The sequence below is a fragment of the Pagrus pagrus genome, assembly GCF_965226575.1.
Source record: "Pagrus pagrus genome assembly, chromosome: 13".
NCBI classification, from domain to species: domain Eukaryota; kingdom Metazoa; phylum Chordata; class Actinopteri; order Spariformes; family Sparidae; genus Pagrus; species Pagrus pagrus.
In genome coordinates this window covers 8,203,139-8,220,466 of record NC_140197.1, presented here as the reverse complement: position 1 = coordinate 8,220,466, position 17,328 = coordinate 8,203,139, and the positions used below count along the sequence as shown (strand labels likewise).

The window sequence follows — 17,328 nt, the reverse complement described above, 5'->3', positions numbered from 1 at the left end:
CTCATCCCCTGGCCTTACGGGGACGTAACATATTTGGGGGCTCGTCCGTCTAGTAAAACGCGCCTGAGAAACTGTTGGTGGAAGTTGTCTTTCTGCAGTAGCTGCCATGGTGAGTACTGCTTGTCTGGTTTACCAGTGTCTAGCCGTTGCTACCTTTTGTGAGAAACTGCTCCTCAGGTAAGATAGGTGAGTGTCCAGCTGGGTTGTTAATGAGCCTTTCCTTAGGGCACTCTTTTGTTATTTTGCCTTTTCTGTTTTCGGAGTAATCCTGGGCAGGGATAAAGTTCCCTGTCGGAGGCAGACATTTCAGGGCCTCGGCCGCCGATTCATACGCAGGTAAAGTTTTAATAGGTAGGATCTGAGGAGTTTGTTCTCGTACGGCTGGACAGTTAATGATTGTGCATGGCATCGGGCATCAGTATTACCGCGTTCGCTGCTGGTAGATGTGGTTGATTTGTTTTGGTTATCGATCAGCTGTAATTTGTTTGAGAAAATAGTGTGCTACTCTGAACTAGCTGTCGGCTAGGTGTGTGATTTCCCTTTGTCTGCTTTACCTATGGCGACTTCTGTGTCAGGTGACCTGGATATCTGGATGAATAGATCAACTTTTTCAAATTGTGCTAAAATCTTGTCCATTACAGTGAGACAATGAGTGTCCTAGCTCCTCTAAGCTGCAGCAGTGACAGTGTTTGTATGGCATATATGATATTTATGTGTACAAAACCCACAATGTGTAATTTTACATATATACACTTTATCTTGCATGTAGCTGCAGTCGTGACAGTGTTTATTTTAGGTTTGCCGATGGTGCTGACTGAAACCACTGTAGGTCTACAGGTGTGTAACATCATGCAGTTGGGTACAGCATAATTTTATGACTCACATGACTGCCTACAGCAAGCAAAAGAAATGAAAAAATAAATCAATAAATTCAAGTCTTTATAGAAACAAACTTCAATGTTTTTTAAGAGTTTTCAGGACATGCAGATACCCTGTAATGGCACAGACTTTAATGCGACTTGTTCGAAACAGTTGGAAAAAGTAACTGACTTTTATATATCAAAGAAATGAGCTGTTCATAAATAGTGTTTACTATAAGCAGCTGTTCCCCATGCTTTATAATATGGAAACTTCAAAGAATGGAGGTGTGAGGAATACAACTTTCACTCCTCAGCGTTTCACACATACAAGTACATACTGTTTATTTTAAAATAAAAAATAAAAACCAAGCTTGTGGAAGATAAATAGAAAATGGAGGGGCAAAAACTCAAGAGCTTGCGTGAGGACAAAAATGTAAAAACTATAAAACTGAAGACTTCACAACTCGCTACTGGGCAGATGACAGCATCCGACCACCTACAGAGTAGAAAGCAGAGAGAGAGAGAGAGATTCATAGAACGAGACATACTGAGAGAGCGAGAGACGTGGAGAAAAAAACACATTAATTAAAACAAGTCTTAAACAGTAGGGGTCACTTTATATTTGCTTGTTAAACCTGACCCATGCCGCGCCAAAACACATACACGCTTAGTGCAACTGAGATACTGCAGAGCTGTGTGTGTGTGTGTGTGTAAGCGAGAGTGTTCGTATGTGTGTATGTTTGCATGCATATGTGGGGGTTGGAGTAACGCTATATGCATCGGTCAGACCTTTGTATCTGGCTGATATTGGTGGGCATGTTGTCAACTGTCAATCTTTGTATGTATGATAAGGTAAAAAAAAATTATATTTGAAAAAACTGTTTTTTAAAAATAGTTTGAGCCTCGGTCAGATGACAATAATGTTGTTTGACCCTTACAAAACAAAGAAAATAATGTCTATGGCATATACACTGCATTCTGCTAACAAATGTAATGCAATTCATTTCATTTTAGAGATGCAATAATGATCAGTCCTGCAAGTCTACACCAAATGAGGTACCCTTTGGACTTTATGAGAATATTATGGAGCAATGTATCTTTGAATGGGTCCCTACGCATGCAGTTCGACAGCCGGTGTGCACAAAAATAGTGTTGAGAGCTATCTTTGTGGCCATGTTTCCTGGTGATAAGATGGTTACCTAATTAGTATGCAGAAGTTCACAATGTGGTCGGTTCTAAATACAGCAGATTCTTATTTCCCTTTTCTGTGACAATCACGGGGATGTTTAAGAATGGCGGAAAAGAAATCAAGGTTTCGGTTAGAAATACTTGGATTTAAACCGCAAACAAATCTCAGCCTGTATTGATTCACCCACCCTGAGCTATACAGACTTTGTCACTCTGTATAGACTTTATTCATCCTTTGCTTACTGGTACATACCTACTTATGTGCATAACTCAACTCATGTAATTACATAATTAGCATACTTATTCATTATCTCTTCCTAAACCTAACCAAGTAGTTTTGGTGCCTAAGTCTAATCAAACTGTGACTGTTTCACAGCATTCAATATGGAACCTCCTTAACTATGTACACACTTGTGTAAAATACAGAAAAATAGCAGTTTGCACTGGTGAATGAGTCCGTCAGTATCGTGTTCTCAGCAACAGAGATATCTCCCAAACCAAGAAAGTGAAGAAGAAGCAATAAACAACATTAATTTCTAATTATATTAATAAACAAATGTTAATTTAATCAAGGCAACCTTGACCTGGATACCTGGATGAATGGATCAACCACGCACACAGCAACAGAGATACATCCCAAATGCAGAGAGTAAAGAAGAAGCATCAGGTCTTAAACAATGTAATGGATTTTAAAAGAATATTTTAACATTTTGGGAACTATGTTTATTCACTCTCTTGCAGAGAGTTGGATGAGAATGACATCAGTCTTGTGTGGTAAATATTGAACTACAGCCGAGACAGCTGGCTCATCTGCGTCCGAAAGTAACAAAGATTATTAATTAACACGTTTAATCAGAGTGCCTGGTCACTGTGTTGCCAGATGTATGATAAATCTAGTATTTTAATGAAAATGTTGCCCTGTCTACAGAGAATGACCATCAATAAAGCCAATAAAGCCAATTGCCACAATATACAATAATTTGACCATTGATCATGATCCTACATTAATTCATTTAACATTCACAATTTGTTTATTTATATTCTGTCATGGTCAAAATATGTATTCTACATCTCATGTGACCTCTTTTCAGCCAGTCATGCTTGATATGATATGATGATGAATGTGATTCTCTGTCGGTCTCCTGCCACACGACACTCATCCAAAGCTACTTGGAGGGCAAGCTTGAACCTTCTCACTACGGTGTGATGTGTTCTTGTGGGGTTGAATGCACCAGTGAGCCCGGTTTTTCTATATCAAATATATGTTCTGTAAAATTACACATTACACATTACACCTATTTGTTCACATGGTGACAATTTTACCTAAAATCTGATCATTTTAAGCTGCTTCAGATTGTTTCCCAAAAATTGATGTTTCATATCGGCAGCCATACTGTATCCCTTGGTGGAATTCTTCTGTAAAAGAAAAAAAAATACAGGCGTCGGCGTGAGTATCGGCTATTAAAGCCAGACATCAGTCGGAGCGCAGTGTGCAGATCATGGCTGTAGGCAGGGAAAGGAAAGTAACGTCAGCTCCAAATCTTTCAGGACATTGTTATAAACTTTCCTTCCGCTGCTGAGTTTTCCTCTCCCCTCAGCTCGCAGCAGCTGATGTCATCACCTCGTCTCACCCTCTTCAGCCTGCCTGTGAGTGCCAAAGAGCAGAACTGTCACCTCAGTTCACCTTCCAAACACTCCTTATAACTTTTCCTGGACAGATAAATGATCAGGCGTTCATTTTCTCCATGTATCGAGGCAAACAATGCTGAAACACTTTGGAAAGGTCATAAGATTCACTTAAAGGTGCTATTTGGGATTGTAGGACGGGTCGGCCGCCATCCCAGAGTGTCCGTTTTTGAGGAGTTGGAAAAACCCAGAGCATCTTTATTTAACGAGTTGGGAATGAGACACAAAATATTTTCTTTTATAAACAGCACCTTTAATTCATGACTATGAAAAAGCCAGATGCACAAATTCGCCTGCCGTGTTTGTTTGGATGTATATTGCTGTTCGTTCGATGGATATATGGTGCTGTTCCTTTGTTAAAACCACAATCTGTTATCTAGACATCCACAATGACTTTGGTGGAAAACGTTTTTCCTGTGGAGTACCGGTCACAGGTTGCTACAAGTCGCTGTTGGCTCTCTCTGTCTGTCTGCCCGTGATGTTTAGATACATTCCTCTCTGACACCTGGAAGCTGAGGGCTCAGCACAGGAAGGTAAGAGCCTAAACAAACATGGAAGGTGTCCTTGTGGATGTGTGGTTTAGGGTCCACACCCTGCACACTCGTGCGTTCAGGTGAACATGACATGATAATGTGTCTTCCCTACTGCAAGTCACATTTTTTTCTTCACTACACTTTTAAATTTGATGGTTTATCATTCTACAGTCCTGTTTATTGAGAAAAGGTTGACCGTGTTCACCATCTTAGTTTTGCACGCTAGTGTTTTAATATTAGCAAATATCAGCAATCAGCAGAATAAATGTTAGCTAAGTACGTTTGTGAAAAACCTCAGATAAATTCAAAATGCACATTTCTTTATGTTGCAACTTTTTATGTTGTTTAGGTCCAATTTTTTATTTCTTTTGTCGTTAACTTTGTCCATATGCTCTGGTTAGGTTTCTGCACAATAAAAAACACTTGGTTAGGGTTTGGAAAACATCATGGTTTGCCTGAAATACCTGGTTTGGTCACTACAAAAATGCCTTGAGATAAAAATAGCTGATTTTGGTCAACACTGAAACAGCTTGAAATGACCCCACAGCCTTGTTGGCTTGTAATAACGTCACCTCCTTCCCCTCCACCTCATAAAGTGAAAGCTGGCTAATATATTTAATAGAAATGAACGGGAAATGCCACATCTGGTACATATGTCAACCTTGGGCATATCAATGGTTTGCAGAAAAGTTAACCGAAAGTATTATATCCTGGTGACTGTGCTGCAACAAACACAAAGTAGATCAGGCTGATAGGAATAAGCCATTGATCAAAATAGGAACTTTGACTTGATGCAACATTGCAAAAATCAGGAACATCCTTTCTCAAACGATGCAGAAAAATGGGTCCATGTTGTTACTTCCAGGCTGGATTATTGTAATTCCCTTTTAACAGGCTGCCCCAATAAGTCTCTAAGACTCTTTAACTAAGTCAAAATGCTGCTGCACATGTACTGGCAGGAACTAATATGAGAGAACATATTTCTCCTGCTCCTGTTATATTTTTTATTTTTAATTTTCTTATATGAGTGTCGGCTTTGGCCTCAAAAATTGAGATTCAGTATAAGTTGGGCTAAGTGTAAAAAATGAAGAGAAGTGTAAAAAATGTGGGTAGACGCTGTAGATTATTGGTATCATTGCCTTGACGTCACAATGAGAATGCCAGACTTGACATCATAATTCCTGTACAGACAGCAAAGCTCGTGCTCAGGGACCCATTCGGCTGAAGCCAGGTACACTGTCAAGAAACTGCCAGGAAGATTGATGAAGTGTTGTTCATCAAGAAACAGCACCACTAGTGACAGGCAGTTATGTTTGGTTAGGTTTGAGCATCAAGGCAACTACTTGGTTAGGTTTAGGAAAATATCATGATTTGGGTTAAAAATGTGTACGTTAGTTACATCAGTTAAGTCACGTACATAAGTTGGCGATACTAGTGTATTTTAAGGAGCAATGGGTCTTTTGTTTTCGGGACAACGGGCTGAAAAATGGGCTTTGGCCCCATTGGACTTTATTCAGACTGTTGGGGTTTCGGAATAATGGGCCATCTGAGTCATGGCATGGCTGCTCGTTTTACGAGTTGCCTGGTGTTGTGAGTAGTCGTTAATGCTTGTCTTAGCAAAACCGTAAACTTGCTAAGTTAGTTTATAATTAGAATGATATTTGCTAATGATTATTTTGTGGTCGTAGCGTAGCATTCCTTCAGTTTAATAGAAAAAAGGGGTTTAACTGACATGATTATTATAACAACAATATTGCCAGAGCTTGAAAGTACAATTTGTCCAAAAACAGTGCCAAAAAACAGTATATGTCTAAACATGTATATGAACATTGACACAACAGGCAACCATGCACCCCATCAGAAATAATTATCTGCAAATAAAATCAGAATCATAAACTAACTTTTCCAGTTTCACTGCAGTTCTGCATGTGGTCTGTCCAAGTGGTGTTGCCATACCTAGCTGTCAAACAAGATGGTGGACATACTCCTCAGATTGGACAGCTACTCCTCAAGCTCCAGAGGTGCTAGTAGGTCGATTTTATTGTCTTAGCTCGCTATTTCCCTCTGTTGCTAGTCTTTTTGCTCAGCTAAGCTAACCAGCTGCTGGCTATAGCTTTATTTTTTGCAGTACGGACACGAGAGTCTCGCCATTGTTCTTGACTACTCTTGGTAAGAAAGCAAACAGCATTCTAAGTATTTTACATGAGCCCAATAATTTTGTCTGTGACATTGTTTCATAGTGTCCCTCTATGTTTTTCTGCCTCGTCACACCCTCTTCATGTTGGCTAACCTGTGGGTTTGGTTGGTTGAGAGTGGAGAGCATTTTGTTTGTCTCACACACACACACACACACACACACACACATACACACACACACACACACACACACACACACACACACACACACACACGTCTCTCCTCCCCTTTCCAACTGTGTGCCACATGAAAGCAGTGTACACCCTTCGCTCTCTGTGTCAGCGGTGTGTTATTAGTATCCAGAGACTCCAGAGTGTCTGCTGCACTGTCACCTCCCACAACCTTCTTCACACGCACTGTGTGTGTGTGTGTGTGTGTGTGTGTGTGTGTGTGTGTGTGTGTATAATATATAGATGGGTGCAACCTGTATCTGTTGTCTGACTCACTCTGAAAGGCACACCAGAAAAGCACCGTCAGCACGCTTTCAACGCCTTTTGTGTGTGTGTGTGTGTGTGTGTGTGTGTGTGTGTGTGTGTGTGTGTGTGTGTGTGCTGCATTCACACATAAACTATACACACAATAAACTACAGGATGATTCAAATATAGACATTTTATTTTCTACTCATTTTGACAGTAAAATTGCTCCTAAGGGACACACTGTTGTGCCACTTTCAATCTACAGTTGAAACTATAAATAACAGACCTGAGTACAGCACATGTGTTAATAGAATATATACAAGTCCCTTTTCAAAGGTTTTAGCACCGGCAAATGTTTTTAGTATTGCTAATAATAGTTTTTTTTGAAGAAGTCTGAGAAAATGACCCTTATGAAGTCATAGTGACATCATTATCTTGGATGAATGAATGAACCTATCACCAAAATACTAAAATGTATGTCTTCGGAAAGTTGCCTCATGTGGACGATCGGTGCAATTTATCCAAGAGAAATTTCCGCTACCTTAACTTCGCCTACAAGCAGGCTCATTTCTGAATTATTGCTCATACCCAACAATTTTAAGCATCAAGCCAGTTGTTTTGCCGTCTTTCAGTCGCTGGATTGTTGCCCTCCATGCCAAAACTGGCTTCAACAACAACAACAAAAAAAAAAGACCATATAGGTTGACTGTGAAAGCAGCTTATTACAAGCCATATTTACTTTTCTTGTTCGACGGTGACCTTCAGTGACTTTTATAATTATTCTGGGCGCAAAGGAGGAAATCAGGCGAAGTAGTATAAAGTGTGACAAGCACAGGAGAACGCTTTCTGTGTCCGTGTGAAAGCAAAGCCAGCTACGAGTTACTTTAACTTACTAGGGTAGTGAAGTAACATCATGTTCCGTAATCGTTACTTTAAGTCTAACCACAATGTTTTCCTAAACATAACCAAGCACTCAGTGGCAAGCAATCTATTCAGCCATTTAGGTATGGGACTGGCTGAGCCGAACTGCTGTCGATGTCGACATTATAAGGTTTATTATTATAAGGTTCGTTATAGGCAATGTTGACAGATGACACACAAGTCTTCAAATGCACGTCAGTTACAGTTTTGTGTTTTGGGATCCAATTTCTTTAGCAGATGCCCAACGTGGTCCAACTTGAAAAATCTGACTTCATGAAGTTTTTTTATGTTCACACTGATTACAGGGCATAAGCGCGGGGTCAGTGGGAGAGAAGACGTTTTAAAAAGGGACATGTTTTGTGCAGTAGTGTGAACATTTTTATGTATGCCATCGATTTAGCATTGCACTCCTACAGCACAAGTCAAGCTCACGATGGATGACTTTTTTTTTTAAAGGACCAAATGCAGTAGAAACAGAGATAGCATCATTTCATCTCACGCATGATTCTTCTCATAAACTTCGCACCTCATGCTTAATTTATCCACAATGCAACTTGACTGCTGACCAGTTTGATCAAGATTCGGGTGTGTTATGCTAGTAGCTGCTGGTGTCTCAAGCCTCTTTAGCTGCAATAGCCATTACACGACGTGACGTTCTCACCCATTGTCGTGAAAAAGTGTGTTTTCCTCGCCTGTTCTCGACACCAATCGCACAAGCTTGAGCTTGTCATCTGCATTACAGCCCCAGTTCACACACAGATCTACTTTTACTAGCTCCTGGCTTGTTTTATAGGAAAAGAAAAAGCCTTTCGACAAACAAAAAACATATTAACATATGCAAACATTGTTCGGATAGCACTTTGTGAATGGCAGGTAAAATGTACACATAAATCCTCCACTGAATCCTCCTTGATAATGTCCGTGACATGTCACGACACACTCTGAGTGGGCAGAGTATAAATTCAGTTTGTAAATTTAACAAAACACACTCTCAGGGATCATTTCAGTGTCCCTCTGCAGTTTATCTCCTGTGTTCGGTTGATACTGATGTTTTATTTGAAAAGGTTACCAGCTTTTCAGTGTTGTTCACCTTCAACGTGGTGTCTGAGCACAGCTGCAGTAAACAGTCCTGTTTTCTGTTCCTTGCATATTTTAAAGTTCCCTATGCTGGTGTGGCCGGCTTTAATTTAGTCTGGAGGAATCTCAGTAGTATTCGGTTTTAGAGTGTAAAAGCTGTGTCGGAGGCCCTTTCCAGGGGAACATTTTAAGGGAAAAACTGAATCAATTCAGTTTGTAGTATAAATATGGTCATATTTAAAATATTAAATACACAAAATATTGTCTGTGAAATCAGTGATTTCAATTAAAAGATGTCTGTGTCGGTCTGAGCACCGAAAGCAAGCCACATCAGTCACCCTGATCTCCATCGTAACCTCTGTGTTAACCTAGATGAAGGCTAAAGGGTGAATGAGGCCAGTATTTTTCAGTCCACATTTACTGTAGAAAAAAAAGCCTCCTTTACATTATGTGTGTCAGGTCATGACTCGTGTCTGATGGTCAGTGTCAGGTGTTTCTGGTCCCAGCAGCGCTCCAAATCATCCTAAAAATACCCCCCTGGTGTTGAAGCGCAGGGGTCCAGTCACTCTGCTGTGCACGGTGCGTGTTTCAGCATCAGTAGACGGCTCCCATACTCTGTGCGGCGGACGGTGCTGTTGATGCTGCGTGGCCCGACTGTGTCAGACCTAAATGCGCACCCTGCTGCTGGTACCAGTTCTGATGTGTGTAATCTGCCATGCAAGCAGGCGAGGAATCCACTGGAGGCTGATATGGACCCTGCCCCCTGCTGGTAGGATCCATCACTGCAGTAGTCTTGACGCTGCTGCTGCTGCTGTTGTTGCCGTTTGTGTTGTTGCTGCTGCTGTTGTTGTTGTTGTTACTGTTGTTGTTTTCCCACACAGCCGGGGATGGAGGAGAGTTGCAGGCCATGGAATCACTGGCGTCTGGACTGTGCTCAAGAGGAATATCGCCGAGCGGAAACTCTCCATTCTTGTAGAGCTTCTTGAACTTGGAGCGGCGGTTCTGGAACCAAATTTTGACCTGGAGGGAAGAGCAGCAAATGTTGAGGCAACTTAAAGAAATCAAAGAACTGAAAAGCTTTATGCAATATTGACTGAATCGTCAATGTTCACTCTTGTTTTAGCTCTGGTTCGGTCTCCACCGACTCCTTAAGGCAAGTAAATGGCCTTTTAGCAGGTAAATGTCCCATTTGAAAACAGTTGTGGGCCATTAGACCAAAACAATCAGCTGAAAGAAGCTAAAAACTCTGTAGCGCTAAGGGGAACTGCTTAGTTGTCTGTGGGTGTGAAAAGTTGCATAATTATTCAATTTAATTTTAAATAGAAAAACAATTGATTTGAGCAACTGTAAAGTTGCCCAAGCTTTTTTGTAGCACTTGAGCTTATTTTTAGCCTGTTTTAGCTCATTACAGCTGCTAGCTGTGGAAAAAAACTCTGATAAAGCCACTGTACACTACATGCCCAGCACAACAGCAGACAGGCCTAGTCACAAATAGCTGGTGAACGTAGCGGAGTCTTTAGCAGCTAAAGATATGCTTCTCAGAAAGCGGTGGAGACCAAAAACGGAGCTAAAAGAGAGTTAAAATTGGACTTACATTCATCAATCTAATCCCTGATCTAAGCTCTTCCTTAAAATACAACTACTAAACAGTTGCTGTTTAAAATAAATAAACAAAAATACATTCAATAAATAGGGCAAAATGTTTTATTAAATATTTGTACTAGTAATAAACCAGGCAACCAGTAAGTAATATTTTACTTCCTTGGCACATGATGCTAAGAACTATTATTGCCCAGCAGAGATAATGTCACAGATCATTTACGACTCCTTTAAATGTATCATTATGATACTATGAGAGCTATTGTAATGCTGTTATTTGTATAAACAACATTTAATCCGTGAGGACACGGTAATCAAATGTTCCCAGATGCAGTGAATCTTGCACATGCCTTTGTTTTCTCAAAGCTTTTGCGTGTAAGCCATGTATTAGATTGAACAATGATTTACAGCAGATGTGATAAAGAAGCCCGTGCCACAAGTGTTGTCTTTTATCACTAGAGCGAAGATAATACATATCGCAGTAAATCATTATGGCAGGACGGGTATGACTGCATAAACCAGAGTGACATGACATTAACAACTCATAGGGCAGCCGAGGATCACTGCCTACCATTCTGTTCTTCTATTGTGTTGTATTATATGTACTGTATTCTGTTATTCTTATTTTATTACAAGTTATCTTAGTAGCATAGTAGCAAAAAATAGATTCATTAATTAAAATTATATTTTAGTTTAACCCATTGTCTCGTAATGTCCAAGGTTTCAACATTATGCTCATCTTCACCTTTTCACCTCCTCTTCACCCTCCTCATACGTTCACCGAGAAACTTCATTTAAACTTTACAACAGTCATCATATTAGTTCAGTGTTTTCAAACCAGTTCAAGTTCCTTCTCAGAGATTCTTACATTTTCATTGCACTTGCACTGACACTTCAACATGCTGAAATTTCTGCTCTCATCCTCCAGATGTCAACTGACATTTCAACTCATTTTCTCTTTTTAAATCTCTTTATTCCTTAGAAGCTCCAATCTCATAATCTTAAAAGGTCAATTGGCTGTAAATCTTTGTTTTCAAACTATTTTCGCTTCAGCTTCAATTTCCAAACTTCATCGGTGATAAATTCAGCTGACATTTCAAGAGTTGTCAGTCCTGATTCTTCAAATGTCAGTTCAGTTCCTGACGAGCTGATGACTCAACCACCAACAGGGGGTTCAACTTGAACTTAAAACATCAAACGCTTTGAGCTACCCTTTCAGTACTTCAGCTTCGACTGCTTTAACTGCTTCAACTGCAACTCCCATTCAGTCTCACATGCATAAAGTTAACATTATGAGCTGTAAACAGTGTTTGCACCTGTGATTTTCAAGATTTCTTTCAGAAAACATAACCATCTCTCATTTCTACTGTACTGTATTATATTTCTGTCTCGGTATTGAACTGCTCTGGGTCTGCGGCCTCACCTGTGTCTGTGTAAGGCCCAGCTGTGCGGCCAGCTCAGCCCGCTCCGGCAGGGCCAGGTACTGTGCCGACTGGAATCTCCTCTGCAGGACTGCTAACTGGTAGCTGGAGTAGATGGTCCGGGGCTTGCGCACTTTCTTGGGCTTCCCATTGACCATCCGGACCTCCATGTCTGGTTCCTCTTTCACTGCGGGTGTAAACAGTAAAAAGACATGTAATATTCCTGTGGGGACTTTTAGTCAAAAAGTCACGGTGCTGTCGCCTTCTTGTTCACTGCTTTTGTAAAATGTAACCCATATGAGACTTTTGTCTTTTCCTTGTGTGAAATTAGCTTGTTTCAGGTCTCCACAGGGCAGTTTGTGCAGAGAAGTTGTAGCACAAAAATAGCCACTGCTGCTACAACCCCGAAATTTCAAAGAAATTCCGCCAGGACTCTTAACTTATAATTTTGGTCTGAGTGTCTCCCACAGCCGGGGAGGGAGACAGAGATTTATAGGTGCTTTTCATGTAGCCTTGAGGCTCAGTTGTATACATCAGTCCCCATTTGTGCTGTGATTTTTCCTTCGTTTAGATATACAATCAACTTTAGTTAAACACATTTGTTGAACACATAGACATACACAAAAAACATTTAACCATATAAATGCAAATTGTATAGGGAATGTAATTCAGTTACAAATTATGTGTAATATACTTAGTATATGTTTCTAATCATATTTATTGAACAGATTTAAATAAAGACATTTTGAAAAAATATAATAAAGTTCATTAAAAAGTTAAAAAAATTGCAAGTTTGCCATTACTTTATTTATTTATTTATTTTACTAATGAACATATATTTATTTTAAAAGAGACCTTATGGTCTGTTACTGCGTTAGTTTATATTACCATTAAGCACACTGATGTACTGTATCCAGTCTTTCTTTCTCTGGATTTTAGCAGCCTAGCGGGGAGTTTACACTATACAACTAAATAGTGGATGTTTTGAAGGTTGATTCCTGTGTTTTAGGACTCAATATATTTAAATGGGCCTTTTTCTGCATCAAAAGAAGTTTGTATGTCGGGGTCGGCACTGAAGCAGTATTTTTAAACCTTCATGTCAGGATTCCAGACTGTATGATTATTTTAGCAATTCATTAAATAAATAAAATATGAAAAATGAAAAACTATTTCTTAAGAATAAAAGACTTTTTTGTAGTGTCAGGTCAACATTTTCCAGCTTCCCTGGCTACGTTCTGGTGCTATTTGTCCCTTTAGTTTATTTGGATATTTTTTCATCTATGTATCATATTTTTAATATTATCAATTGGGCTTTTTTTTTTATCTATGAATTTATTTCCCCCTCTATTTGTGTGTTTATTTATTTATTAGTTCGGGCGTGGCCACGGGGCCTTGCATGATAAGGAGCCATCCTTCGTTGGATGATTCAAAGGCCAAGGCTGACTGACATGTCGTGACACCTGATGTGCGTGGCTGTGGGCCAAAGTCCCCTGGGGCCATTTCCAGGAGTCAACTCCCATCTGGAATGTCAAAAACAGTACACCAGTCTGTCGGGTTTGTTTTTCCTCTGTAGTCGTGCAGAGACGCCAACCAGGCCCGAAAATGAGCCAAAGGAGAACGTTTTTTAAACACAGTCCTGCTGTAGGCAAACTTAAATTGAAGTTAAGGAGCCAAAATGATGTTTGTTGTTCCAAAATGTTCTTTTATGTTTCTGTAATATCACTGTAGGATCTGTGTGTTGAGTTTTTGAGTAAACTTATGGCATGACTCTAACATCTTATGATGATGCCTACAGGAAGTTATTATCCAATATTTTGACCTTGTTGTATATAGTACAGTGCGATTGGTTTATTTATGTTGTCAGAGACTGTTCAAGTTACATACTGAGCGTACATAAACCGGTTGCATGTTAATAAAATAGTTCTTCATTCCTGACACAGTAAGAACGACGCTGTGGCTTCCATCCAAAAGCTTTAAGGGTGATCTCCATTGACCTGTCAAAAGAAAATCTTAAAAGTATTTCAGGGAAATGATGATAAAACAGGTGAGCGTCAATTTACAGTAAATAACAATGAAAAAACAAATGAAACACAAAACAACTAGATAAGTTTTCCTCTGAAGGACTTTTTCTCCAAACTTGCTGTTCTCCAGGTTGAAATTGTCTCTTGTCCCCCCCAACTACAACTAACACCCCATATTTAATGTCTGTGAGCCTAGAATCCTCTTTCTCTTAATGCTTCTCAGTTTGAAAAGTAACAAGTCATTAACCCTGAACACTGGCATATCTCTGCCAAAAATATCTACATTTGAAAATATAGATACATGTCAGAAAACACTACATCTGCAGCTCTGTTTTAACATGGGATGATACTTTTGGTATGAATATTACTCTTAGAGCTGAAAAGCTAATATTAAGTGTATCTGGGACAAATACAGTATATCTATTCTTACATGTACACAACAGTTTATGAGGTGAAGAGGAGTGTGAGTCTCACTCTCCACTAAGTGCACTGTAATTCTGACTCATCTCCTCGTGATTGAGATTTGGAGGTTCAAGATTGAGAGAGCATCTCCCAAACGCTCCAAAAATATTACAAAGGACAATGTGAAAAGAGTTTAGGAGGCAGTGGAAAAGCCATGAATAAAAATAACTTGTTTATCACCGTGCATAAAACTCTTGCGCAATTATTGGGTTTATCTGGCTAGACATGAGCACTTGCCATACATCAGCCTCTGGTGGTCAGTGTGGCTTTCCATGGACAAAGGTGGAGGTGATGGTGTCTGTGAGAGATCCCTGCAGTGTGTTTGACCCTTAACGCATAACCAGTGATCCGTCAGGTGTGCCATATAAGACATATGTTGAAGTTGTAACCTACCACTGTCCTGCAGCGTTGACTGGATCTCCCTGTTGAACGCACCGTGCTCTCTGTAAGCTGCATGCGGGTACGGGTACTCTGCTTTCCCAACGGGGTAGGCGCCGCCTGGACCCATCCCGTTCAGGTTGTAGTGGTGGTACGCGTACGGGTTCATGTGTTGAGCCGAGTACTGCTGCTGCGCCTGGTAGAAATCCTGTGAGCCATGGAGCGCGCTCTGACCGCTGTAGAAGCCCATGTCTGTGGATGAGGACTCCGGCAGCGTCGGGGAATCCTTGGTGGCCGAGATGGAGCTCCCAACCACGGGGAGGGAAGGTTTCTTCTCCTCGAAGATAGGTGAGGATTGCCCGTTCATTCTCAGGCTTTACACTTGTGTAGCAGCAGCAGCGTTGAGAAGTCTTCGCAGTCTGGAGCTGGCGTTCCCAAACTCCCTTGACGCAGCAGCAGCCGGGCTGTCCACCGTGGCGGCGCCCAACCCAACTAGAGCTCGTAATTACAGGGCGCGCCGAGCTGAGCCAAGCCGGGCAGGACAGAGGGGAGTGGATGTCTCCTTCTCATTGGCTCGCCTGCTCGCTCCCTGCCTCTGCCCCGCGGCCAAGACAGCGCTGACTGTCGCCTGTCTGGCTCCCTTCTTCTCCCCACAGAAACCTCCAGTAAGCCTCTCCTCGGGCCCGCACCAGAGCGCATAAACAGTTGGCAAGCCCTGTAAAGTCCTCTAACTAACATTTACCTCGACATGTCCTGAAGACTTAACAACACTCGAGATTCTCAGCAGAGCAGATAAAGATTTACCAACCCAAACCGCGCATAATGTTGTTGTGATAAGGAGTGTTTACGCATGAGCTTTACGCCTCTGCCCATTCAAATGCAGATAGAGAGCCAAGCGCTGCTGTCGACCCATGGTGGGAGTTATTTACAGTTAATCAAGACTTATTTTAAAATAGGCTTCTCCTGCTTTACATGTGTTGACCTGAGCCTCAGGCTGCTCCCAGAGAAACATAAACCTACAATACACTTCATTCCTAAAGGATACGGTAGGTATATGATGATGGCACCTCGCTTTAAATAGACTAAATCTAAATAAAAATGAGCTAAGAGTGATTTATTTAAATCCAACTGCACACAGACCTACAAATAAAACAATATCTTCTGAGGTTTTCAGGTTCCATTTGGAAAGAAAGTACAAACTAGGCTACAAATACTAATTACTACAATAAAAATACATTTAATACACAGGAAGGAGCAGGCCTAATGACATTTCCACTTCTCCAGAAGATTTAATCCAGGTAATTTACACACTCTCACCACCTGGTGTCACTAACTAGATAATGGCTTCACACTCTTTCACTGTATTCAGCTGTGGGGCCCAGACATTTGTGCCTCCTCAGATGAACTGAAGTGAAGCCGGGCCTGCACACTCACCAACACAAGCAGTCACATCTATGTTATTTCAATCGTTGATAGTGGATGTTATTTTCAAATTTTTTTTATAAAAGCAACTTGTTACAGTATTATTTTTTTCATTTGATTAAGTTTGCATTCATTCAGCTGCTTGTCCAACATGAACTGAACCTAACTAACTGTGAATGATCCAACAACTTGAGATAATTACTTTTACTTTGAGATAGCTATTAAAAACAATTCATTCATTAGTTTAAGACAACTTCTCATTACTTTCCATTAATTTCAAAGCTAACGAGCCTGTTCATTAATCTTAGTCATACATTTCAACCTTATATTCATTATTTTTTGCTCACTAATGCTTTCACTTTGAGCTGGTATTATCTATCTCAACCATTTATCCCCTAATGTGTAGCTAACATCTACATATCGATCATTTACTCATCATCCAACTGCTGCTCATTACTCTCCAACCATGTATTCATTAGTTTTAGCCAACAACTCATTACTTGTAGCTAACTCTTTAAACCACTTATTCATTCATTTTGGCTTTGGTTTTACACACTCTTAATCTTAAAGGGTAACTCCACCAATCTTCCACATTAAAGTGTGTTTACAGGTCTTGGGGAGTATTACAGCATATGTACAAATAAAAAATAGGAAACTGCATAAAATCTGATAAACTGCCTCCAGTGATGGCACTCAGTAGCTTCATTGTATTGTGGGTAATGTGCAGCAGTCCCCTGGTCCAGCATTGCACTCACTGTTAGACTCTTTGGCTGCATCCAAATCTTCACCCTCCAGATTTGCAGACTGAGCTCCTTGTGGACTTCAGTTGTACGTATTGCGACATTTTCCATTATCACGTCGAGTATGCAAGAGCCTGAGACTGCAGGGCTAATATGAGCCACCGACAGGCCTATGGCTACCGCTACAGCCTGAACTTCTACATACTTCTGTATCACGATGTGGTTGAATATTATTTCTAGTCTGCACTATTCAAGTAATAAAGTAATTGTTTTTATTATTCATAATAAATCCTACAACGTTCGAGCCCATACTGCAATGAACTGCGGGTAATCAAATCAGTGAAGTCAGGTAATGTCTGCAGCCCAAGCGGACCCCCTGGAAGTCTGCATCAGGTCCATTGAGGGCC

General features: G+C 40.5%; 1 protein-coding gene across 1 annotated transcript; it reads right to left on the bottom strand.

The window, feature by feature from the left end:
* Nucleotides 1-9,253: 9,253 nt before the first annotated feature.
* Nucleotides 9,254-15,233, bottom strand: LOC311267924 (homeobox protein Dlx3b-like). Its single transcript, XM_084371198.1, has 3 exons — nucleotides 14,775-15,233; nucleotides 11,901-12,085; nucleotides 9,254-9,898 (listed from the first exon to the last, which is right to left on the bottom strand). The coding sequence occupies exons 1-3, from the start codon at nucleotides 15,124-15,126 to the stop codon at nucleotides 9,473-9,475; spliced, it is 963 nt and encodes a 320-aa protein (XP_084227324.1). The 5' UTR covers nucleotides 15,127-15,233; the 3' UTR covers nucleotides 9,254-9,472.
* Nucleotides 15,234-17,328: the final 2,095 nt, after the last annotated feature.